Source organism: Thermothelomyces thermophilus, chromosome 7, assembly GCF_000226095.1.
Source record: "Thermothelomyces thermophilus ATCC 42464 chromosome 7, complete sequence".
Classification (NCBI taxonomy): Eukaryota; Fungi; Ascomycota; class Sordariomycetes; order Sordariales; family Chaetomiaceae; genus Thermothelomyces; species Thermothelomyces thermophilus.
Genome location: NC_016478.1, coordinates 1580842 through 1604629, shown reverse-complemented (window position 1 = coordinate 1604629; position 23788 = coordinate 1580842). Strand labels below are relative to the sequence as shown.

Here is a 23788-nt window from a genome sequence, read left to right as displayed (position 1 = left end):
TGGATGAACTACTACGCGCACGTATAGGTAAGGTAAGTAAGGCGAGAGAATTGATCGAGGGAGGGATCGGGCTCAGGTTCTTGGGAAGGTACCTCGATAACCGTGGTGGGAAACGGGAAGGAACCTGGCATAGCCTCGGTACATACATGCCCAAACTCGACCACTAAACTGGCGTGCCCAGAACAAGATCGACCCGGGACATGCGCGGGATCTGTAAGTTAATAACTGCCCCGCATATTTCTTATTCCAACTACAGGGGCTGCTTCCCGCAAACTAATCCGTACCAGGTTTCGGGTTCACCAGAGCTAGTACGTAGTGGTGTCACAGTTCAAGGCACGAGAGGACAAAAAAAGGCGAACCATCATCCTGCCCAGTAACCCGGTTGGTGTTGCTTATGTCGCACCACCTGCACGCTCCACGAATTAACCTTCCGGTTACGACCGAGCTGTTCCTCATTTCGTAGGAAACAAACCTCCACTGCCAATGACCACGCGCGACCAAGAAGTAACGGGTGCGACTACCTAGACCTGATTTTACATCCTAGAGTATGGGTGCCCGATAGAACCCGAACACGCATATACCCTAGCAGGGACTCGGTGTGACCTATGACGACTGGCGATGCATTCGTTTCGTAACATGCGTGAAAGGGCGGGGGGGAGGAATGGTGTGGCGCCTCAGCTCATGGTCCCATCACCACTCGCCCCGATACCCCATACAAGTGTCCCTCCCACCGACCGACCTGCTGTGTGTATCTAACCGGTATATTCTAAAATATGGGAGCTGCAACCCGCGGCACCGGGCAGCCCAGGAATCGCCAGCACAACAGACAGACCGTTAATATTCAAGACCCACGTCGGTAACAATCTTCCCACATTCGGCGCAATGGCCAGGAGATTTGCGCTCGCAACACCGAATGGTCAAACTAAAAATGGCCAATTGATGTCTAATGAAAAGACTATGAAAGGGGAATATAGACAGCTACGAGACGCTATTCCTTGGTATCTAGAGGATTTCTGCTAGCGATCCTCCTGACGTGGGAACACAGGCTCACGTAACAAAATCGGACGCCAAAATCAAGAGCAAAAGGGCCAATCAGCCGCATGACGACGAATATCGGCATCACCCTGTTCGTCCATGCCGTCTTGGCGGGGCAGCTCGTGGTCGACTGCGGGGGCCCTCAGCAGGAAAGAGCATGTGATACTCTGATAGAACGATAGCTACCCTTGGAGGGAAAGAATAGTCTACGTTAGATGCATATACACCCACTTACCCCAGACAAGTCGCAATACGGAGTAGCAAAGCTCAACTATGGATAGGTCGCCTAGCAAAAAACATTATGCAGCAAGAATTCGCGATTCGCGATTCATCAAGCCAGTTGGTTTGCAAAAGGCCAGGCTAATAGCCCGCATTCGGATCGCGGAGAAACAAAAGTTTCCAATGGTACAGCACACAAGCGCCGACCTTACCATTCCGTTACATACAGGTTTGTAGTGTAAACGTGAAGGAAGGTATCCATATAACTACACGTCGAGCAGTTCTGCACCACGCCCGCAGCCCGCATGCCACTGCAGAGCTATGCCTTCTAATAACAATAATACTCCTTAACACGCAGCTCGGTCTGTCTCACCATCTGTAGCTGCAAGGAAAGCATCGGGGGCAATTATTGGAAGGACTGTGTGGTTCCTTTAAATAGGTAGCTCGGTCACTTCCTGTCCCCGGACACTTGGAAACAGCCTGGGCGCCTTTTCACCCCGCACAATTCGTTAAAGGTCGGGGATTCCAACCCCGGCCCCTGTCAATCCCATCTCCAAACTCCAGAACCCCCAGAGACACAAGCCTTTCTTCCCGTCAAGTTGCCGTTCGTGTCCGTTTTCTTCAATCTCGACATCCCACGACACCGTCTTTTGCTCTGATTTTTCTCTTCTTCCGAATACGTCTCCCAACAAACGCGGCCGTAGGCTTCGTTCCTGGTGCCCGCACAGACGATCGAAACCTGGGAGCTGCAGTTCGCGGTCTGCCAAGATGAATCAAGCAGCGAGCCAGCAATCATACCAACAACCATATCAAGAGGCCGACCGCGAAGATTCCCCGGGCGTGCCCGGTGCCGAACTCCTCGACGATTACGAGCAGCGATACCTAAATTCTTTCTTCGGCTCCGTCGCCTCGGCCAGCAATGGAACCCCTCTTGCCGCGCAAGCGCTGGGCGGCCTTTGCACCCAGGATTGGATGAAGCCGGCCGACGTCGTTGGGCACGTCGTGAGGTTTGGAGATCCGGACAATGCGTTGCTCTCGGAGGCCTTTGGCATGTTCGACTTTTCGCCGTCGACGGATCTCGGCATCGCCGCCTCGACAACGCCTGGTTTCCCCGATAACTACCAGTCCCAGAATGGGTCGGCATTCCAGCAGTTCCAGCAATCCCAGCAATCAGAGCAGACCCAGAGTTACTACGATTCCCTGCATACCCCCGACGCCGTCGCCGCCGCCGCTACTCTCGTAGGCCGCGGCAGCATGCCCTTCGGCTTGTACCCTGAAGTTTCACACTCGCTGACAACTGCCTCGCAAACCATGGTTTCCTCCCAACCCGACCCGTTCACACTCGGCAACGGCCGCTACGGCACGCAGGCTCAAATGTCGATGGCGCGTCGGACATCTAATGCGCCACGAACATTATCCGTCGACGTCCAATACGGGTCAGATCCGAATTTCACCGACACGAGCTTTGTGCCCCCATCAGCGAAGGAGACCACAGAGGCCATCACAGCGGAGCAGCTGGCGCATCTCCGCTGCCTAGAGCCGAGCCACAGCGCTGCCCCCACGAGAGCTGCTAGTCCCACCTCGTGGGGGGCACAATACTCGTCGAATGAGGCATCACGGAATTCGGTGGTCGTTCCGGTCCGAAGGACGGTGTCGCACAACCCGCCGCCGCCGGACGAACCGCCAACAAGGCGAAGGAGGACGAGCAAGATGGGGGAAGCCCCCGTGGATGCGGAGCAGGCGATGCCCACGCCCGTCAGCCCTACAGCCCCGCCATTAACCCAGCGAAAACGACCGAGCGCAGCTTCACCACCACCAGCGCCACCGTCAGGAACAGCGCCACCACAAAACGGCGACAAACCCTCCGCCGCCTCCGCCTCCGAATCCAACGGGACACCATCAGATCCCACACAAACGAAGAGGCAGCGAAAATCGGGGACGGGCAAGAGTGGTGCCGGGCGCAAGAAGTCCCCGCGCACGACGCTCACGCCCGAGCAGCGACGCCAGAACCACGTCGGCAGCGAGCGGCGCCGGCGCGACTTTATCGGGCGCGGCTACGACCACCTCATGGCCATCGTCCCGGGGCTCATGAACGGCGCCGCCCCGAGCAAGTCGGTCTCGCTGAACCTCGTGGCCGACTGGATAGAAGAGTTGCACAGGGGCAACCAGACGCTCGAGAACATGATGGCCTTTACCTTCGGCCAGGCGAGCGGCTCTACTGCTCCTTCTGCGTCTGCTGCCGCTGCCTAAAACAAAGAGCTTTCTGTATTTTTTTTCCCCTTTTCGGAGGATCAGTCTATAACTTGGATACCCACAGCGAAGTCGAAGGGAGGGAGGGGCCGCGGACGGGCGAGTGTCAGATATATACGAAAGCATGATTACGGCTGTTATGAAATTGGCCCCTCGAGGGCCGGGTTCTTGCATTTGCATTGGGGAGAACATCCGGGAGGCGATATCTGAACTTCCCGAGGGCGCAGGCGTTGAGGGCTCAACATCGGGCGAAGAAGAAGAACGAAACATCGGTGCCCGAACTAAATATTTTTAATACTTGCATCTTTTTCTCCGTTTTTTTTTCTTGGTGCATTGTTTTAGAACACAATAGACAAGGAGAGTAGGGGAAAGCTGCTCTCCACTTGCTGATGGCTCCTGTTCCTGTTACCTTCAAGCACTCCCAAGTTTTTTTCGTTTTCTCATCTTCAGCCATTCCCACCTATGCTTGCAATCCTCCTAAGTTCAAAGCATTCATCTGCGTTCCGAAAGTGTGTTGCTCGGTCCAAGTCTCTCTCCGAGCCAGATCATTTGAGAGAGAAGAAGAGGCAGGATCCTCCAAAACATCAGTCAGGTCCGCTCGACGCCGCAAACTGCAACCGATGAGCTACTCTCCACGGTATGATGATGCACGAAAAGTAACGGTGAGTCATGAAATGCGAGGAGAGAGGCGCCGGATGAGATCCCGGTGCCGGCGAGAGGGGCGAGAAAGGGCTCTCACGCCACGGGGTGACGCGTTCCCATTACGATGACTTCCTCAAGGATAACAAGTTCGGATTACATGCAGTATAGTCGGCATGTACCTAGGTATGTATGTACGTCCACAAGGTATGTACATTGCCGCTTGCTGTACACGCTCTTCTTCATCAGGCCACGCGTTATGACTGGCATGTACGGCATGCTGCACTTAGTACACATACCTACGCAAGCACATGCATACATATTCTGTGACTTATGGATGGGCTCTCTTATGGTAGATCGTGTCTGGGTGTTTTTTTTTTCCTTTCCCCAACATCCATATCTATATTCTCACACACATACACACACGGTTTCTCCCCCCCCCTCTCCTCTCTCTCTCTCTCAAGCGTCGCCCAAGCTGTGATACCGCTCGTGGGCGGACATGGCGAAGCGGGGCAGCAGCCGGTCGCAGAGCGGACACAGCGCCGAGTCTTCGTGGGGGGTATCTTCGTCGCTATCCCACATGTCCTCGTCCTCCTCCTCCACCACCACCTTGTCACCGCCGAAGTCGTTCCATTCCCGCGGCGCGACGGCCGACTCCCCGTCGCCACCCTCCTCCATCGTGAGCTCTTCTTCCAGAGAACCGTTACCACCAACAGTGTGTCCCGCACCCGGCGGCGGCGGCCCGCGGGGCGGAGATTCCCTTGACGGCAACCCCCCCTGCTGCCGCCGAAACAGCTGACTGATGTCGCCGCCACCGCCGTCGACGGCGCCGGCGGACATGTTGGTCACGCAGACGTTGAGCAGGCCGATGTTCCAACCTCCGGGCTCCGGTGGTCCCGGGGCGGAGGGGCCGGTGCCGGCGCGGGCTACCGCCGTGGGAGGAGGAGGAAGAGGAGGGGATGGAGGGTTCAGCTTATGGAAGAGCGGGAGCAGCGTCTCGTTCACGAGCCTCGCCGCCCGCTCCTCGCGCGGCAGGCTCGTGTTGAAGACGAACGAGGGGAGGGGGCAGCTGCGGGAGGCGCGGCCCCAGTTGTAGGGCTTCTCGTCTTGCGGGGCGGTGTAGGGCCGCGTGGTGAGGCGGAGGGTCCGGGGACGGGCGAGCCACCTGCGACGACGGGATGACGGCGTCGCAGTCGCGGCGGCGCGGTCCGGGGGCTTGTTGTCGTCGTCGTCGTGGTCGCCGTCATCAACGTCTTCGTCCTCCCCCTCGAGGAGGTCGGCGTGCATGCGCCGGACGAGGGAGACGGTGACGGCCAGCAGGGCGCGGCGGATCTCGGACAGGCTACTGAGGCCGCGGTAGGTGTCCTCGATGCTGATCTGGGTGGGGATGTCGCGCGCCGGTTGCACTTCGCTGTCGTCTACGCCGTGGAGCAGGGCCCAGACCTTGGGGCCCACGTTTTTCTCCAAGCCCCGGCCGGATAGGAGGCGGGACAGGCTCGAGGGTGAGATGCCGGGGTGGGTACGCACCTGGCCGACGGTGGTGGAACACTCCATCGTATGGGTGTCGGGGTCCGGTTCCCTGCCGAGGACGAAGCCTTCCAGCAGGCGGGTAATCCTGCCGCCTATCCCGGGGACCTTGCGGAGGCTGTGCTCGTCCATGAAGGACTGGACGTCCTCTTGGCACAGGGCTAGGAGGGTCGTCTGATTCCGCGGCTTATTCCTGTTGCCGACCAGCTTAGCGAGCAGCTTGCTGGTCGATATCCCGCAGGCGGTGGTGTATCCCTGCTCCTCGATCTTCATCCGGAGATAGAAGGCAAGGTGGGAGGCCACCAGTAGGCGCATGTACAGAACGCTCTCCTGAGGCTGGATGGCGTCATCACCATCAACACCACCACCACCACCACCACCACTACTACTACTACTACTACGGTTACCGTGGACACACCCGGCAAACGACGTGGCATCGTACTCAAAGCCTACCTCGGGGTCGGAGCGGGAGAGACAGAAATAGGACTGCGGCAGGGCGTTCCGGTTGAGGAGCTCGAGGTTGTACGAGACCATGTCGGTGACGTCGAGGAACATCTCGTCCAGGCCCAGACGCTCTACCTTGCCGTTCCACGAGTAGGACCGGAGCAGGGCATAGAGGCGCTTGGACACGTCGCGGAAGGGCGACAGGTCCTCGCCGTCGGCCAGGACCAGGTCCGGGCAGACCTTCTTGGCCTGAGCGATGGGCATCAGCTTCCTGACGCCATGGCGGCGGGCCACGTAGTTGCAGGTGGCGAGGATGCCTTTCTGCTTGATGCCGAGGGGCCGGGACTTGAGCGACGGCTGCTGATTCTCGACGCACTGGCTGCGTGTGTAAGCGGTGGCGTTTCTATTTTGCTATTTTTTTCTTGTTTCTTGTTTTTTTTTCTTTTTTTTTCCCTCTTTCTTCTCACTCCCAGGGGATCGGTCAATGCAGCGGGTGGGGCTACGTGCCTGGGCATAGAAACAGTCGAGATCCTGTGAACAAGAAGAATTCGAGAGCAACAGCTCACGGTGTCAGACCAACTCTGTTTCCCGTCGTGGTCATGTGGACCAAGGCATAGCAGGCAGTGTTTGGACTGCGCAGGGTAGATGTTGAGGGGGGCTGTACAAAGTGGATGATGACCCGACTGTCTCGTCGGGGTGGCGCCTTTTTTTTGCTCGGAGCAGGATTCATCTGCTGCGGACGGTTTCCAGCGACAGGGACGCGTCAACGTGGTGGGCGGACATCGCCGGGTCGATCTCGGATTGTTTTGTTTACCGGATCCCTGGTGTCGAGATGGAGATGATGTCGTCGACCGGGGGTCGGATTTGTTTTGTCAAGATTATCGAGGTTCGTTCGGTCGCGAAATGCTATTTTTAGCCAGCCTTGGTGTACGGGGATGGTGTTTGAATACCGAAGTGTAAACCCGAGAGTGGGGAGCGGATAGCGCCGTTCTAGTGTAGGAGAAGTACACAGTAGAGTGGGCGCACCAGTTCAGCGGGTCGCGCTGGGCTCTGGAACCGGAACTGGCAGTCTCGATAATCAAGCATTCAGAGCTCACAATGCGTGCGAGCCGCCGCCGCTTCCCTCCACACACCAAGGCATATTGCAAAGTCTTCTTCAAACCTTAGTTATACGTCAACCTTTAGTGTATGCGGCAATTCTTGCTGTTTCTTTGTTCGAAAACGGGTCCAATACATACATACCCGAAGCGGGTCACCGTGGCAGGGGACTGGCCGGCCCCCCGGCTCCGCTCATCGTTTTCCCCATGACCTATTTTCGTCCCATACACGATTTGTTTGGCTTTAACTACTGCGTATCTCCTTCCGCGAGCATGATGACGTTCGATAGCTGATTGACCGATCCGTCTTACTCACCCCATGTTGATGGCAAACTCGGGCTTTTCAGCTTGTTAAATGCTGCCGACAAGGCATTCACCGCTCTTCATGGCGTTTGCCGAGAGGCCTAGAGAGAGATTACACATTACAATGGAGCGCGAAGACCCGGCGGCGTGATCGTCGGTCATTGTGTAGGAGATCCCAACGTGTCAAACTTTTGCAGGTGTGTTTTGGGCGGCTGACGGGCGCTTGTGTTCGGCCGGAACCTTGTGACGGAAAACTCGGGGAGGATGTACGGATTGTACTATGTACGAATATACGGAATACTCTACGGATTACTCAGTACGGAACACTTCTCCCTCTTCCCCGCATGGGAACAATGAAATCAATGAAATCCTTCTAGAACACCACCGGGATCCTTCCTGCACCCTGGTCAGACGACCGACAATCATGAATGTCATTGCTGGCTCGGACGCTCGACTCTCGCACGTTATCGAAGAGAAGCCAACAGCTCGCAACCTTAGATCGGCGGGCAGTAGTCCGTAGTCCCAAGCCCCTCCCCCTCCCCCTGCCGAATCGAGGGTGCTAAATTCGACTGGGCGGGAATAGACGCGATGTGACTTTGCGTGCAGGTGGGGACAAGGTGCAATCTGACAGCCATGATTGGCCGAGTGAGCGCTTGCGCCTGCAAGCTGCATGGCTGTGTGCTGGCCACTCCCAATGACCTCTTCCTTCCGCGGCAGCCAACCAGGGAGCCTTGGAGGGTTGCTCTTGTATGTAATCCGTACATACGGCAAGACGCAGGCCTCCCTTGTCGCACTCCCGTGAGCCATGCTGGGCAGCCTGAGAGGATTGCGCGTTGCTGTGAGGCGATGGTTTGCCCTCACCTTGCACACAGTCCCCGCTAACTGCGATAACTGACTGCAACAACTGACTGCAAAGCAACTCCCAGTTGCACCCGCACTCCACAAACCGGCCGAGTTGCTTGTAGTGCATAGTGCAGAGTGCATAGTGGCACTAGTGTGTGAAGAAAGTATACTAGTGTATAGGATATACGTATATACTACATGTATATCCCTACTTTAGATAGGTAGGTAGGTGTTATGTGTATGTATGTATATGTACGGAGTACTGTACATACATACATCCATATCCTTCGTACTACTCGCTCAAACCTCCCTGGCGCTTGCTCGTGCAGCATGCTGCATTCGAGAGCTCGCTCGGCCAGCAGGCCGTCCCCTGCCAGACGCCTGCCACACTAGTTACACCACACTACACTAGCCGCCAGCAAACGCAACCAGTTGGGGGGGGGGGGGGGTGCGAGAACCAGGGTATCTCGACACAGAAAAAAAAAAAAGCCCTAGAAGTTCGTACAGATGATTACACATATAGCCGCCCTCCCCCTATCCCGCCCGGTGTCTCCCGGGCGCTCGCGCTCTGATCAGTATTTTGACTGTTGTTTGTTGGGCCAACCGAAGAGGTCGCACGCTCTGCTTGCCTGCCTGCTGCCTGCCTGCCTGCCTGCTGCCTGCCTGCCTGCCTGCCTGCCTGTGCTCTCTTTCCTAGCTGGCTTAGGAAGTCGCAGGTGGCCTTAGGCGCTCCGTGATTAATCGCCCCTCCTCCCAGGTTATTCGTTATTCCGGAATTCATTCTTGCTCGACCTCTCCGGAACTGTTGCCCCTCCCCGCCCGCCTTTGCCATGTCGTCAACGAGCTCGCAGAGCCCGCCGAAACGACCGAGGCTGTCACTCCAGATCAAGGCTCTTGCCAACGGCCCGAGTGTGCGGACGTCGAGGTGTCTCGCCGCTGCCGTCGACGTCACGTCGCCAACGTCGTTCAACACGCTCTCCAATGTTTACGCCACCGCCATCGACCGGTCCACGCCGATCCAGGAGGTCCCGCCAACGGCAATCCCATGCAGGAGACCGATGCTCAAGCTGCAGACACAGGACGTCGCCGCGTCCAACGGCGCCGCACATAACACGCCCTACCTGGGGCCTTACCTCGACACTCCCGTCACTTCGCAGGCCGTCTCCCCCGCGGTGGCCAAGCAGGTCTTCTTCCCCAGTGCCATGACGGCCACGCCCCCGCTATCGGCGCAACCACACGAGCAGGGCGGTGCTCAGGTCTTCTTCACCTCTGACGGGACGACGCCGGTAACCGCCCTGTCACGGGGCGTGAACCCCCCTGCGCAGCAGCAGTCGACGCAGAATTCTTCCAATTCCAACAAGCGGCGGACTACGATGCCCGTCGGCAGCGGCGCCAAGCTGCCCTACATCCACCCGCGCAGCCTCCGCAGCATCCTCCGCAACTCGCCTCTGCCGCCGTCCAGTGCCAAATCGCCCGAATCTCCAAGGCGGCAGTCGCGCCGCCTGCAGGAGAAGGCCCTCCGCCGCGTGGCCTACAACAGCCCCCTCGAGCAGGAGATCACGACCAGCCGGTACACAAAGTCCCACATCGACCTCCTCGCCGAGGAGGCCACGCCAATCTCCCCATCTGCCTCGTCCTCGGATGACGGCGACAGCCTCGACCAGGCCATGGCCGACGCGGCCAGCGGCGACAACACGCGCGACGGCGGCCAGACGCCCGGCCCGTTCGAGGAGATGCGCCGCCGCATGGCCGGCATGCACGCGTCCTCGCCCACGGCGCTGTCGCCCACGGGAGGCGGCATCCGCAAGCGGGGCAGCAAGCGCCGGGAGAAGAAGCGCCGTTGGGTGTGGACGATCGGGCAGGACGAGGATGGCGAGGACGCCGAGGGTGCCGACGCAGCACCGGCAGTCGCCGACGAAAATGTCCCGGCCCCTCCCTCGGTCCCCCTTCTCTCCATCCCGGCTCCCAGGCCGCGGACGCGAAGCCAGCAGGCACAACTCGCCAAAGCGGTCGCCGCAGCAACCGGGGGCCAGCCACAGCAGCAGCAGCAGCAGCAAACACAGGTCCCCCTCCTGGCCGTGCCAGTGGCCCCAGCCCGCGCCGCAACCGCCAATCCTCCCGCCCAACCTCCCACACCGGCCCCAGAAGCTCCACCCTCACCCGCGCCGCAGGAATCCCAACCCGAACCACAACCCCAACCCCACCCGCTCCCTCAGCAACAACACCAGCAGCAGACCGCTCGGGAGCTCACCCCGATCCCGGCCTCCCTCGTCCCCACTCGACCGTCCACCCCGGACACGGGCGACCGGGTCCCGTCCTGCGCCACAGATGCCCGCCACGCCACTCCCGAAGGCATGATCGAGCCCCCCACGCCCGGCATGGAGTCGACCACCAGCGCCTGCAGCAGCCAGCATAGCGGCAGGGAGGAGGAGGAGGAGGGGGAGGACGGGGACGTGGACATGTCGGACGCGAGCAGTTTCACCTCTGTCGAGGACGTCGCCACCGCCGCCCCTACTGCCAGAGACTTTCACCATCATCATCACCCCTACACCCATAAGAAGGGGACGGCGGATGTGCTGCGCGGGGATGCGGATGTTGAGATGGACGATGGCACGCCCACCATGACGGCTCGGCCGGTCGGAGCCGGAGGTGGCCGGGGGTGGGTCCCTTGGAGGGACGCTGCTCCTTGACACTCACACACACAATCACTATACACTAGGTGCATATTTTGGTTTGGGAAAAAACGGCATGTAAGGGAGTTAACGGAGCGGGTTACCATATCATTGCAAGGAAGGCGAATAGCGAGCATATCAAAGAGATCTGTCTTTTTCGTTTCTTGCGTGTTTGGGTTTGGGTTGGATGTGGGTATTGTGGCGATACCTGATCCACGGAGGTTTTGTTGATTTTTTGGTTCATGACTCGGATGAGTTTATGATGGATGATGCGGAAACTGGGGTCTCTGGGCAGTAGGTCGGTCAGCGTAAGGTTATGTATAACCGGTCACACAAACACATGAACATACTTGCATTACATTGACATTACATAGAAACCACAAGCGATGTGGGATGGCTAACCTGTGACTTGTGTGGCCTTGTGGTATCGATTTTGGTAATATGGGAAGTATGTCAGGAACCAACACTAACAAGATGCAGTACCGACTGTAATAGCCAAAAACGAAACTAGCTGCTCCCAGTCAAAGGTAATATATGTAAGATGTGTCTCCGGAAATCGTAGGTAACCAGAGAGCTATTGCCAAAAGCCATTCCTACTTCTATCTACTTGGTCTGCGAGGATTAGATATTATACACGTATAACACGTATTGTATTTCTATCTATCATACTTTGTGGCAGAGTACTAGAAACAGCCCTATACATCGTCGGCAACCATGCCTCGTAGGAGTTGCACGATATCTCGACAGCCTCTCTCGATGAGAGCTTGGAGAGTAGTGCCGTATTCGCCACCTTGCGCATTTACATTGGCGCCCTTGTCTAGCAGGAGTTGTATAATCTCCATATAGCCTCCATCGAAGCCAGTTCCGATGCCTTTCTCTACGATTTCGAGAGCGATACTATGTTCGTGGCCTTGGGCATTAACGTTGGCGCCCTTGTCTAGCAGGAGTTGTATAATCTCCATATGGCCTCCGTTATAGCCAATCTCGACGCCTCCATAAATGGCAGCTTTGAGAACGGTACCATATATGCCACCCTGCGCGTTGATATCGGCACCGTTGTCAAGAAGGAGTTGCACGATTTCCCTGTAGCCACGAGATGAAGCAGCTTGGAGAGCGGTGCCGTATTCGCCACCTTGCGCGTTGATATCGGCGCCATTGTCAAGAAGGAGTTGCACGAGGTCTCTGTTGCCGCTGAATGCGGCAGCATGGAGAGCGGTGCCGTATATGCCACCCTGCGCGTTGATATCGGCGCCATTGTCAAGAAGGAGTTGCACGAGGTCTCTGTTGCCGCTGAATGCGGCAGCATGGAGAAGCCTGTCGAGAGTCCCGCCCTCGGCATTGACGTCGGCTCCCATGTCTAGTAAACGTCGCGCAACCGCTGGGAGACCACCCAGGCATAAATAGTAGAGCTTCGATGCTTGGGACGGGCCTAGATCTCCCTTCCAGTGATAGAAAAATTTAGAAACGTTTAACCATCGCTCAAAAGCAGAATCATCTTGTAAGAACTCGAGTATTTCGTGGACAACGCTTTCCGAAGACTGTGCGAAAATTGCATAGCCCATCCAGGAGTCTGCCGCATACGCTGCCATCGGAAAAACTTGCCGGATATTCTTTGAGGAATCACACTCGATATCTGTAAGGTAACTTAAAAAGGTTCTTGTGATGGCAATGCTGGCGCAGGTGAGGTCAAATTGCTGTTGTTTGAGAAGGTACTCCTTGACCGAGAAGTGTGCAAGATGGAGTTCCTTAGAGTACCATGTCTCAATGACCGACACCAAACCAGGGCAGTACCGTAGAACATCGGCCTCACGGAACAATCTCCGCTTCGGATCGAAGCCCCGTGGTTCCTCGTCCGTCTGCGTGGCAATCACTTCTATGGCCTCCGAAATTGTTAATGGCCGCTCGGTGTGAACGAGAAATTGAAGGAGACGTATGGCATCCTTCTCAATGTCTGCTGGGATACTTCGAAGCATGCGACGGTACGTTTCATCGAGATCTCGGGGCAAACTCTCGAGAGCTTTTTCGATGGCGCGGGGACTCATGCATGCCGCGAGACTAGCTAACTGGCATGCGGCCCATCTGAACCTATACTAGATGTCAGATAATCGGTTTGGCTTATCGATGGCTAAGGGTGAAACTGACATGCCGTCAGCCCCGTTTCCGACTTTGTTGCGAATCTGTTCGAGGAGATCCTCAGACAGTGCCTTGCTCACGAAATCAGGGCTGCGTTCAAGTTTCGCCGCAACATAGGACCGTATATCGGCATTGACCGCGCTCTTATCAAGCGACAAACATTGCTCTTTTCCGAGCCAGCTAGGGATGAAGCTCAGAAACTCTTCTTCTGGTCGTCCAGTGGCGAGCAGGCGAACGTGACTCGGGTCGGATTTCGAGAATTCCTCCAGCCACCCAAGGAGCTCTCTTCTCTCTGTACACTCATCTAAAGCGTCCAGAATAACGAAGGTCGCTTTCGAGCCTTTGATCATCGTACGGGGACAGTTCGTCAAAGTCGGCGTGTCTGGCTGCCTCTGGCCGTTGAGGTGTGAATGGTATAGGTTGTCGAGTTGTTCGGGGTGAGACCCAAACTTGTAGAGCTGAAACAAGAGGGAACGTAACATGCCGTCAACATTCTGTTTCGCGGTGTCGTTGAAGTCGAAATAGAAATCGAGGACGAGGCAATCGTTCTTCCGAAGATGATCTACTATCGTCGCACTGAGGATGGTTTTGCCACACCCTGCTAAGCCTTGAAGCCAGAGATGGCGACGTGATCCTTGCTTCCACTCATTGAAGGCCGTGCTATTGAGGAACCATTGCCCGGACCCCTCGTGCCACTCCTTCCTCGCTCGGTTGAAGTTTGTGGATGAGTCAGGAGGGGAAAGCCACTCCGCGATTTGAGGAGCCACGACCATAGCTCTGGTCTTTTCCGCCGTCTGATGCAAACGTTCCAAATCATCCCGAACTGCTTACTGTCAGATTATATATATATCACAAAAATCAGACGTGCGCTACTAACTCGAACCGAGTACTTCACTGATCCGCCTTTCTTCTATGATCTTGTTGACGGGGATCTGATGCAGAAGATCCTTGGCATACGCCGCCGCCATCATGGCCGCAAAGCCCTGCCACTCCTTGTTCTTGTGCGAGTCCGAGTAGTCGCAGATGCCGCGGATGACCAAGCATGGGAAGTGGTTCATCAGACCGGCGGCTTCCATCTCGAAGCAGAGAACGCCCTTGTCGTCCGCCAACTTGTCCCGGAGCCGCGCATCTTTCATCAGCTGGTTCCCGCTAGCAATCAGGCCGTAGTGAATCGCCGGGTCGTCATCCTCTTCGTCTCGTTCGCCCCGGATCACCAGGTTTGCCTCATCGTTGCCGCACGTGACATCGCAGCGGTCGGTCGAGTGAGCAGGATGGACAAAGTCGGGCCTGTACAGCCTGTCGCTTTCCGGAGGAGGCCGCGTGTACTTGTTTCGCCTCTTAATCTTCTTCAATGCCTCGTTCACGTTGTCCACCAGCTGGTGTCCTTTCATTTCGTATGTGCCTCTGAGCGTGCTCACGGCCGTCCGCAGGACCATGGGTGGTTGGTCCAAGAATGCAGTCTCTTGAAACGACTGGTTCTGGATCGTCTTGCCATAGTCGTATTGGAACACGCCGCTTTCCCCGGCATTGCCGCTGCTGACTACGACGTCCCCGAGTCGGATATCCCGCTTCGGGCTAGGCGCCCCGCCTCCGATGCCGACCATCAATCCGATGCGCACGTTCGGGAAGCTGTGGAGCATGTCCCGGGCCACTGCTGCCGCGGACGCTATGCCGTATTCCGCATCGGGGAGGACGGCAATGACGACATTGTGAGCGCCGATCCTGCCTAAGACATAGCTATTGTTGTCGTGCTTTGCGACGGTGGAAGGGCCGTCGTGTTCTTCGTCGAGGAAGGCCCGGGCTGCTACGGCCTCGGTGGTGATCGCACAAATCCAGCCGACCGTGTACTTTCGAGGGTCTGACATGGCGGGCGTTGGTTCCGAGCGAAGGAGAGAGGGGTAGATGGGTACAGACGCTGACGATACGAAACCGCTTGGAATAGAGGAAATACCAGGGTGACGATGCACAAGGCAGGCCGCAAAAAGTCTACTACCACCCAGGAGGACTGGGAGTAGCTAACATGGAAAGTATTGGATCCTCCTCGGTCCCTGGGAGGCACAAGATCAGGCTCTCGTCGGGCATCCAGTGGCGGCGGCTTAGACAGGAGCCCCGCACCTTGATCGGCAGCTTTCCCATGCTTGGGTTGTATGTATGGATGGCCGGCCGTACGAGCCGTACCGAACAAGCTGATGCTGTCCCCGCATCAGTCACGGCCTCCTGCGTTGGAATCAATCGCATATTCGACTCGGCACGGTCCGTCCCTAGAGGCCTGACCTTCAAAAGGTCTCTGAAGCTGAATCGGTACCGGCTGGTAATTTCGCGATCTCTAGTGTAAGCTGGATAACAGCGATTAGCGGCAGTCTGCGGTCTCATGGTCTTCCGCCAGCAAAATAATAATCATAGTAATATGCTGCGTATCATATAATTAGTTGATAGGCCCAATGATCTCGGTCCCCCACAAAACACCGACTTCTGGCGGAGACGGATGAGGGTGGGTGAGAGGACGAACTCGGGGACCGAGGCGGACGGGGACTGTGGATTGGGAGCGTTTAGTTTCGCCATTCTGTGAGTACTGCTCTCTCTCCCGAGGCACAAAACGTACCGCCAAGCCATAGAGCAGCCACAGGCTGACCCGCAGCTGTTTAACAATGTTATTAATAAATAAGCATTCAGCGACACCCATTTCGCCGTCGACTGTACAATATGCGCTCGTGCCTTGGTTTCCAAGAAGATATTGCATGCGTACCTACTATGATTTGCAACTTTGGTGTCCAAGTAAGAGCGGGTAGCATTAATTCGCCTGCCCCTGCCTTTTTGGCCCTCCGCCAGCGGGGCAGCTCTCGACAAGGCGACATCATTTACTACTCTGTAGTAGTGTAGGGCCCTGGGGGTGGATCCATTCACAGCACAAGCTACTTGCCAAGCCAGTGGGTCCGATGAGCGCACTCTCGACGTCATTGATCTTCACGCCTAACATCGAACCCGCAGCAGTTACCAGAGTGGGAATCTACCGTTCGCTCTAGAACACCGATAGGGCTGTCAAGATGCGATTCAAGGATACAACATGATGAGGATTAGCTCCGCTGCACAATTGCCATTGACGGTCATTGGCAGCCGGGCTATTGCTTGTTCTCGAGTCGGTTTCAGCAGAGACCAAGAGCGCGAAACTACGTAAGAGCGGGACAGGAAGAGAGCCGCTGAGATTTGTGTTAAGTGTGATGTGGAGAGTTGAGGGCAGTCATGATATAACCTTTGTCCCCCCCCCCCCCCTTTTTTTTTTTTGTACTGCTACGGTAACCTACTATCGAAGGTCGACCAAGAACTACTTCAAGGGACAAACAAACACACAAACAAAGAAACTGACCTACCTTCCTCCCTGGAGACAGGTGGGCTTAGCATAATCTACCTCATGTCTTCTTCGTCGCCCGTCGCCGCATAATAAGCCCAACCACACGACCCACCATCATGAACACCGACGAGAAGATCTACCCCTCCGGGCAGCACTATTCGGGCAGCAACCGGATCCCCAGCATCAAGCAGTTCGTCGAGTCGCTGGACCGGCAAAAGAAGGACCGCGATGCCCAGATCGACGCCCAGCTCAAGGCCAACCACCACCATGGCGAGGTCAGGGACCACCTCCCCGCCGACCAGCGCAAGCCGGGCAAGAACCGCCGCACCGTGCGCGACCCGACGACCGGCAAGGACGTCGAGATTGAGGACATTGGCTCCCACCACATGAAAGCCGCCGACGAGCCCATGGTTGGTCCCCCCTCCCCCCTTTTTGGTTTTCTTTTTCTTTTTTTTTCCTCCTTCCTTCCTCTCTCTTCCACATGCGTTGGCACATCAGAGGTAGGTATGCTAACCCAAAACACGCAGATCACGGTCCCCAATGCCAACCTGGGCAAGGAGACAACCAGACAGACGACCTCGTCCCAGTCGGGCGAGGAGTACCGCGTCGCGCAGGACGTGACGGCCCCGCCCGACCCCGTCGCCGAGGGCGCCACCTCGGACGTGCCCATCCACGGCGAAAAGACGAACGTGCTCTTCCACCCGACCCCGAGCGTCAGCTACGAGCCCATGTTCGCCTCCATCGAGGCCCGCGCCAACGTCCTCTGCGCCTTCGTCTTCCTCGCCATCGTCTTCCTCGGCAAGGCCCTGGGCGGCGGCAGCCTGTGGGCGCTCGTGCCCCTCGGCGCCGCCGTCGTCTCGGGCGTCTTCCTCTGGGCCAAGGACCTGATCCGCCAGGGCCGCGCCGCCGAGTGGAGCGCCGAGCAGAAGCGGGGCGAGACCGCCGTCGTGAACCTGATCCCCGAGTCGGTCGAGTGGCTCAACACGGCCGTCGGCCTCATCTGGGGCCTCGTGAACCCGGACATGTTCGCCGCCGTCGCCGACACGCTCGAGGACGTCATGCAGGCCAGCGTCCCGCGCGTCATCGAGCACGTCAAGGTCAACGACCTCTCCCAGGGGACCAACCCGCTGCGCATCCTGAGCCTGAGGGCCCTGCCCGACCGCCACGTGCAGGACCTGAAGGAGGAGATCCATAAGCGGGACGCCAAGGTCAAGGACCCGCAGGAGCTGGCCGCCGAGGAGGAGAGCGGCGACTTCTACAACCTCGAGGCCGCCGTTGCCTACCACTCGCTGCCCTCGTCCGCCGACGTGTCGTCCAAGGCCAAGAACATGGGCATGCAGCTCGTCTTCTACCTCGGCATCAAGGGCCTGTTCGGCCTGCCCTTCCCCATCTGGGTCGAGCTGAACCGGCTGGTGGCCACCGTCCGGCTGCGCGTCGCCCTCGAGCCCAACCCGCCCTTCGTCAAGACGCTCAGCTTCACCCTCATGGGCCTGCCCAAGGTCGAGGCCAGCTGCGTGCCGCTCGTCGAGAAGGGCGCCAACATCCTCAACCTGCCGCTCATCTCCAACTTTGTCAACTGGGCCATCGCCACCGCCGCCAGCATGTACGTCGCCCCCAAGTCCATGACGCTCGACATCGGCAAGATGCTCGTCGGCGACAACATCAAGAAGGACACCAACGCCCTGGGCGTGCTCTTCATCCGCATCCACAAGGCCGTCGGCCTCAGCAAGCAGGACCGCCGCGGCAGCGACGGCGGCGGCTCCGACCCTTACATCTGCGTCTCCTTCTCCAAGTTCGGCAAGCCGCAGTACTGCACCCGCGTCATCCAGGACGACCTCAACCCCATCTTCGAGGAGAGCTGCGCGCTCCCCATCACGGTCGACGTCATCAAGGCCGACGAGCAGCTCTCGCTCGAGCTGTGGGACAGCGACCGGTCGTCGGCCGACGACGTGGTCGGCAAGGTCGAGATGAGCATCCAGAAGCTGATCCAGCACCCGGGCAGGATGTTCCCCCAGGTGTCCAAGCTCAAGGGCGTCAAGGCCGGGAGCACCATGCCGGGCGAGCTGCACTGGGAGGTCGGCTACTTCGGCAAGACGCAGTTCCGCCGCGCCCTGCGCACCGACGGCCTCGACCCCAACCTGCCCCTGGCGCTGCGCGACAGGAAGGAGATGCAGGACGACAAGGGCAGCCTCGACACGGCCGAGGAGGACGCCGTCGCGCACACGCCGCCCGACCCGCTCTGGCCGAGCGGGGTGCTGAGCGTGGTCGTGCACCAGATCGTCAACCTCGAGCTCGCCAACATCAAGGGCTCCAAGGGCGGCAAGCGCTCCGGCGGCCGCGAGTACGAGCCGGCGCGGCCCGAGGCGGGCGAGATCAAGGAGGAGGAAGGGAAGAAGCTGCCGAGCGCCTACTGCACGGTGCTGATCAACGACGAGCTCGTCTACAAGACGCGCACCAAGGTGGTGTCGTCGCGCCCCATCTTCGAGGCCGGCACCGAGCGCTTCATCCGCGACTGGCGGTCGTGCATCGTCACCGTCACGGTGCGCGACTCGCGCAACCGGGAGCACGACCCTATCATCGGCGTCGTGCCGCTGCGCCTCTCCGACGTGCTCCAGACCAGCAGCCAGAGCACCCGCTGGTACCCGCTCGACGGCGGCATCGGCTTCGGCCGCATCCGCCTCAGCCTCCTGTTCCGCTCGGTCGAGCTGCGCCTCCCGCCCACCCAGCTCGGCTTCGGCGACATCGGCACCTTCGAGTTCACCTCGGACGCCCTCACCGCTACCGGCGGCCACCACCCGTCCCAGCACACAAAGATCCGCATACGCACCGGCGGCAGCTCGGCCACCGTCAAGGCGCACGCCTGCCGGCGCAGCGACGACGGCACCGGCCTGACCTGGGACATCAGCGGGGGGGCGCACCACCCCAGGTCGTCGCGGCGCGTCCGCCTGCCCGTGCGCTTCCGGTACCGCTCGCCCGTCTTCTTCGAGTTCCGCCCGTCGTCGTCGGGCGGGCCCAGGCGGCGCAAGAAGGCCGACGCGGCGTTCGCGTCCCTGTGGCTGCAGGACGTGCCGGACGGGGAGGAGCGCGACTTCGACCTGCCCATCTGGCGGTGCGACAACGGGATGCGGCTGTCGCAGAACTACATCACGCCCGACAACGTCGGCTCGGTGCCGGACCTGCGCGTCGAGGAGGTCGGCCGGCTCCGCTTCCGCGGCCGCTTCAAGCCGGGCACCGACCGCGACCACCTCCGCTTCGTCAGCGACAACGACTCGCGCGAGACCATCGAGTCGTGGGAGGCCTGCTTCGCCGAGGGCGTCCGCGCCGAGCACGTCCGCCCGGAGGTGCCCCCCGCCGTGCAGCGGCTGCACGAGGAGAGCCTGACGCACGGCCGGGACGTGCTGGCCATGGCGCCCGAGGAGGAGAAGAAGAAGTGGCTGGCCAAGGACGGGACCGACTGGACGGGCGCGTTCGGAGAAGATCCCGCCGCGCTGCTGAAGAGGAAGAAGCAGCTGGACGGCGAGGCCGGGAGCGTGGACGAGCGCGGGGAGCCGACAACACACGGGCGGGTGGTGGACGGGGTAGAAGTAGAAAACGGCGAGGGCGAAGAGGATAGCAGCGGCGACGAAGTCGAGGAGGAGGAGGAGGAGGAGGAGGAGGACGAAGTGGACCTGGGCATCGACGATGCCACGCATGACCGGGCAAAGCAGCAGCGAAACAGTGTCGGGGGGCCCAGTGATGAGGGCGGCGAGGGGAACTATACTTGGAGGAAGGGCGGCGAGGGCGGCGGCGGCTCCTCCTCGCGCAAGTCGACCGACAGCAAAGCCACGGGAGCCACCGACGCCACCGGTCAGCCGGGCAGCAGCAGCAGCAAGAACCCGATCAAGCAGTACAAGGACTACCGCACCCGGAGCCGGGACCTGCACCGGAAGCACCGCGGGTTGATGCAGTGGTAGGTGTCAAAATGTTCAGGCAACCGATTTTTTTTTTTTTTTTTTTTGGGTGCTAACTTGAGGGGGGCCAGGAAACCCATGCGCAACATCCAGTTCGCAAAAGATGAGGCCGTGTTCGCTACCAGGAGGCTGATGAAGGTCGGCAGCCTCAGCGGGCGCAAGCCCGATGTCGAGACGGAGGTTTGAGGGGCATGACGCTTTATGGAGAGAGATCCATACTTTCTTTCGCTTTTATTTCCTGGGGTCGGCGGTGGTTTTGGTCGGCAATGAGATGAAACGGGGAAATTAAAAGAGGGAGAGAGAAGGAAGACATGGAAAACAAGACTTAACAGATATTCAATATCGGCCTAGTATGCAAGTCTTCTTTCGCTTTCTCGGCCGTAATAATTCGTTATTTTAGGTAACCGTCGTAGCTAAGGAACGCCAATTTCAGAAATTGTGTTCTATCATCATCTTTTCATTCTCATGTCGTTGGGTTGCTGTTTCGGGGCAAAAAAGCGGAAAGCATCCACAGACTTTGTACGGAGCACTGTGGAAGTTGTGGAAAGCGTGTGCGCCCAAGCACAGTGCAGATATAGCGGCCCTTTACGGTACGACACACCTCGCTTAGACCGCTCCACACCCACTCGCAACCCGAGATGCCCAAGTCTTGAGATCATCATTCGTGGCATTATTGTTGTTGAGAATTTCAACCGTAAACACTTCCAATACCAACTCCCTGAGAGAGCACGCCCTGCCAGCAGCACTCCGCGGTATTTCCCTTGTATCAATACAGCTCTGAGACGGCCGACAACAACTTGGCAACAAAGATCGACAACACTGTGTAAAAAGCGAAGATGCCCCGAGGCTACTTCTCCCCGTACGCACCGCGCAGACGCCGTTCGCCCAGGCTCGTCTTGATCTGGGTCTCCATCTTCCTCTTCCTTCTCTGGATTACCTGGTACATTACAACCCGCCACAAGGAGGAGGCAGCACCCTACGTCGAGGAGTTCATTCACCCGGGAAGGATGCCGAGGAGGGCAAAGGAGGCTGCCGGCAACGCAGAATGAGCTTGGTGTGAGAGGAAGGGTGGCGCCAACATGACCTGCATGGCCGCATCTTTTGTGTGCTGCGACGACATCGTTTCGGACTTTGTTTGAGTCGGCTCATCCCTCGCATTCCAACTTCCTGGTGAACACGGTGGCCGAGGACCCGGCAAAGAACTGCGATGTGGAAACGGTCAAGGCGAAGCAGCAGGCAATCCCGATTTGGACGGATGGCGTTGGAAGAAAAGGAGGGAAAGGAAAACATACAATGGGCAGGGAGCTCGCATTTGGATAAACAGTAATAAATGTAACATCACTCGCGTTTGATTGTTGCTTTGTGGTGTTGAGGTGACCAAGCAAAGTCCCTCTGTTTCTCTTCGTATCTCACACTCTCTATCCGTACATGCTTCGGAGCACTCGAGCAATTGTGGATGAGCGCGAGGAACTCTAACGGTGCAAAATCTTGATTAGGCATACTGTACAGGCTAAAAACACGCCTTAGCCCACAGCGCTGCACACTGTATGGTTTCCAGACCATCTCACCCCACCCCCTCACTTCGCTCTTCCTTCCTTCCTCAACCTCAACAAACGACCCCGAGGCATTCGATAGGGCAAAAATTCCTTCTGCGATGGATCCATGACCTAAGTCTACTTACCTAGGTATCTTCGGTCCAGATATCTGCGCCCTGATGAACTCTTCAATACAAAAACTGTAGTGTTCCTTTCAGACATGGACCCCCCGCGCACCATCACTATCGGCATCAGCGGCTGCTCCTCGTCTGGGAAAACCACCCTCGCGAGGCTGCTGCGTGATATGTTTCCCGAGACTTTTATCCTTCACGAGGACGACTTTTACAAAGCCGAGTCTGAGTAGGTTCCGCGCGTCTTGGCCCGTCCGCCGCCTCGCATCAGGCACATTCATGCTGACTCGCCCAACAAAGACTTCCGATAAAGGACGGGTTCGCCGACTGGGACTGTCCCGAATCCATATCCATTCCCGACTTGGAAGCCGCTCTTGCCCACGTCCGCGCAACGGGCACGTTCCCAGTCAGTAGCAATCTGCCCACTAACTCCCCTCACCACCTCCCCCGCCGCAGCAGTCACGGCTGTACCATTGCCCCATCCCTTTCCCCTGCCACTGCCACTGCCACTGCCACTGCCCCTGCATCACCGCCCGTCAATCCCTCGTCCCCCTCATCATCATCTCCCGCAACGACAAGTCCAGCTCGGCTCACCAGACCCGCCAACCCTCATCGACCACAGCCCAACGTCAACTCCCTGGAGGATCTCAACACCGTCGGCCCCTGCCCGGCGACCCCGGACCAGATCGCCGCCTGCGCCGCCAAGGTCCGCGCCTGGCTCTCCCCCAACCGCCCGGGCGCCCTCATCTTTCCCCCCAAGCCGCCGTCGTCGTCATCATCCCCACCACCACCACCATCATCATCATCATCACTACTACCATCATCATCTTCATCATCGGATGCTACCAGGCCGCCCAAGACACGCGTCTGCATCCTCGACGGCTTCCTCCTCTACTCCCCGCCACCGTCCACGCCCACGCCCACATCCACGTCGACCGCCGCCGCCGCCGCCGCCGCCGTCAGTAGCCCGCTCCGCGGGGTCATGGCCCAGCTGGACGTCAAGCTCTTCCTGAAGGCGAGCAAGGCCAAGGCGCTGGAGCGGCGCGGGGCGCGCGACGGGTACGTGCACGTGGATGGCTTCTGGAAGGACCCGCCGGGGTACGTGGAGCGAGTCGTGTGGCCCAACTACGTCGAGGCGCACCGGTGGCTGTTTGAGCGCGGCGACGTCGAGGGCGGCCGGCTGGACCGCGCCGTCCTCGAGAGGGAGGGCATCTTGACCCCGGGGCTCGACCCCGACCCCGACGGCGGGGAGGCAGGGGGTGAGAGTGGAGGTGGAGGAGGAGAAGAAGGAGGAGTCGGGGTCGGGGTCGGGGGGAACCAGGATATTGAGTTTGGTAAGATTCTGGAGTGGGCGGTTGAAGTCGTCATGAGGGAGTTGGAGAGGCTTTGCCTGGGGGAGAAAGACGGCGTGGGGAAGGAGTAGAGGGGGCGCAGAAGAAGGAGCTAACTAGAATAAAGGGGATGGGGGAAAGGGGGGGCAAGAGATAGAGTGAAGAAAGGAAGGAATGGGGGTTTATACGGATCCGTATTAGAACTGAGGGGTTTACTTGGTATCAGAGACAAATAGAGATCAATCTATCGTCACGCGGCGAAGCTGAGCTTCTGAGTAGATATCTACACAACGACAGCCTCGAGTCTTTGCGAATGCCCTTTTATTCTGG

The 23788-nt window shown here is 58.4% G+C and overlaps 7 protein-coding genes across 7 annotated transcripts; 5 read left to right on the top strand and 2 right to left on the bottom strand.

The window, feature by feature from the left end:
* The first annotated feature begins 1722 nt into the window (after positions 1–1722).
* Positions 1723–3522, top strand: MYCTH_2311899 (uncharacterized protein). Its single transcript, XM_003666787.1, has one exon. It carries the CDS (start codon positions 2023–2025, stop codon positions 3502–3504), a length of 1482 nt encoding a protein of 493 aa, XP_003666835.1. The 5' UTR covers positions 1723–2022; the 3' UTR covers positions 3505–3522.
* A 923-nt stretch (positions 3523–4445) lies between these two features.
* Positions 4446–6581, bottom strand: MYCTH_2311897 (uncharacterized protein). Its single transcript, XM_003666786.1, has one exon. The coding sequence runs from the start codon at positions 6376–6378 to the stop codon at positions 4603–4605; it is 1776 nt and encodes a 591-aa protein (XP_003666834.1). The 5' UTR covers positions 6379–6581; the 3' UTR covers positions 4446–4602.
* A 2281-nt stretch (positions 6582–8862) lies between these two features.
* Positions 8863–11453, top strand: MYCTH_2311896 (uncharacterized protein). Its single transcript, XM_003666785.1, has one exon. It carries the CDS (start codon positions 9188–9190, stop codon positions 11045–11047), a length of 1860 nt encoding a protein of 619 aa, XP_003666833.1. The 5' UTR covers positions 8863–9187; the 3' UTR covers positions 11048–11453.
* Positions 11454–14031: 2578 nt separating this feature from the next.
* MYCTH_2311893 (uncharacterized protein) lies at positions 14032–15567 on the bottom strand (the record flags this gene model as incomplete). The annotated part of the gene is made up of 1 exon (XM_003666784.1): positions 14032–15567. The coding sequence occupies exon 1, from the start codon at positions 15025–15027 to the stop codon at positions 14035–14037; it is 993 nt and encodes a 330-aa protein (XP_003666832.1). The 5' UTR covers positions 15028–15567.
* Positions 15568–16436: 869 nt separating this feature from the next.
* On the top strand, positions 16437–20986 carry MYCTH_2311890 (uncharacterized protein). The gene is made up of 3 exons (XM_003666783.1): positions 16437–16921; positions 17039–20460; positions 20533–20986. The coding sequence occupies exons 1-3, from the start codon at positions 16628–16630 to the stop codon at positions 20645–20647; spliced, it is 3831 nt and encodes a 1276-aa protein (XP_003666831.1). The 5' UTR covers positions 16437–16627; the 3' UTR covers positions 20648–20986.
* Positions 20987–21221: 235 nt separating this feature from the next.
* MYCTH_2316540 (uncharacterized protein) lies at positions 21222–21806 on the top strand. Its single transcript, XM_003666782.1, has one exon. It carries the CDS (start codon positions 21298–21300, stop codon positions 21508–21510), a length of 213 nt encoding a protein of 70 aa, XP_003666830.1. The 5' UTR covers positions 21222–21297; the 3' UTR covers positions 21511–21806.
* A 228-nt stretch (positions 21807–22034) lies between these two features.
* MYCTH_2311889 (uncharacterized protein) lies at positions 22035–23746 on the top strand. Its single transcript, XM_003666781.1, has 3 exons — positions 22035–22356; positions 22428–22533; positions 22750–23746. The coding sequence occupies exons 1-3, from the start codon at positions 22217–22219 to the stop codon at positions 23548–23550; spliced, it is 1047 nt and encodes a 348-aa protein (XP_003666829.1). The 5' UTR covers positions 22035–22216; the 3' UTR covers positions 23551–23746.
* The last annotated feature ends 42 nt before the right edge of the window (positions 23747–23788 follow it).

Bases quoted from the DNA above. Each gene is read 5' to 3' on its own strand.
- MYCTH_2311899 (XM_003666787.1), top strand. From the start codon at position 2,023: ATGAATCAAGCAGCGAGCCAGCAATCATACCAACAACCATATCAAGAG.
- MYCTH_2311897 (XM_003666786.1), bottom strand. From the start codon at position 6,378: ATGCCCATCGCTCAGGCCAAGAAGGTCTGCCCGGACCTGGTCCTGGCC.
- MYCTH_2311896 (XM_003666785.1), top strand. From the start codon at position 9,188: ATGTCGTCAACGAGCTCGCAGAGCCCGCCGAAACGACCGAGGCTGTCA.
- MYCTH_2311890 (XM_003666783.1), top strand. From the start codon at position 16,628: ATGAACACCGACGAGAAGATCTACCCCTCCGGGCAGCACTATTCGGGC. The intron at 16,922-17,038 runs GTTGGTCCCCCC...CAAAACACGCAG, and splicing joins AAGCCGCCGACGAGCCCATG to ATCACGGTCCCCAATGCCAA. The intron at 20,461-20,532 runs GTAGGTGTCAAA...GAGGGGGGCCAG, and splicing joins CACCGCGGGTTGATGCAGTG to GAAACCCATGCGCAACATCC.
- MYCTH_2316540 (XM_003666782.1), top strand. From the start codon at position 21,298: ATGCCCCGAGGCTACTTCTCCCCGTACGCACCGCGCAGACGCCGTTCG.
- MYCTH_2311889 (XM_003666781.1), top strand. From the start codon at position 22,217: ATGGACCCCCCGCGCACCATCACTATCGGCATCAGCGGCTGCTCCTCG. The intron at 22,357-22,427 runs GTAGGTTCCGCG...CGCCCAACAAAG, and splicing joins TTTTACAAAGCCGAGTCTGA to ACTTCCGATAAAGGACGGGT. The intron at 22,534-22,749 runs GTCAGTAGCAAT...CATCGACCACAG, and splicing joins GCGCAACGGGCACGTTCCCA to CCCAACGTCAACTCCCTGGA.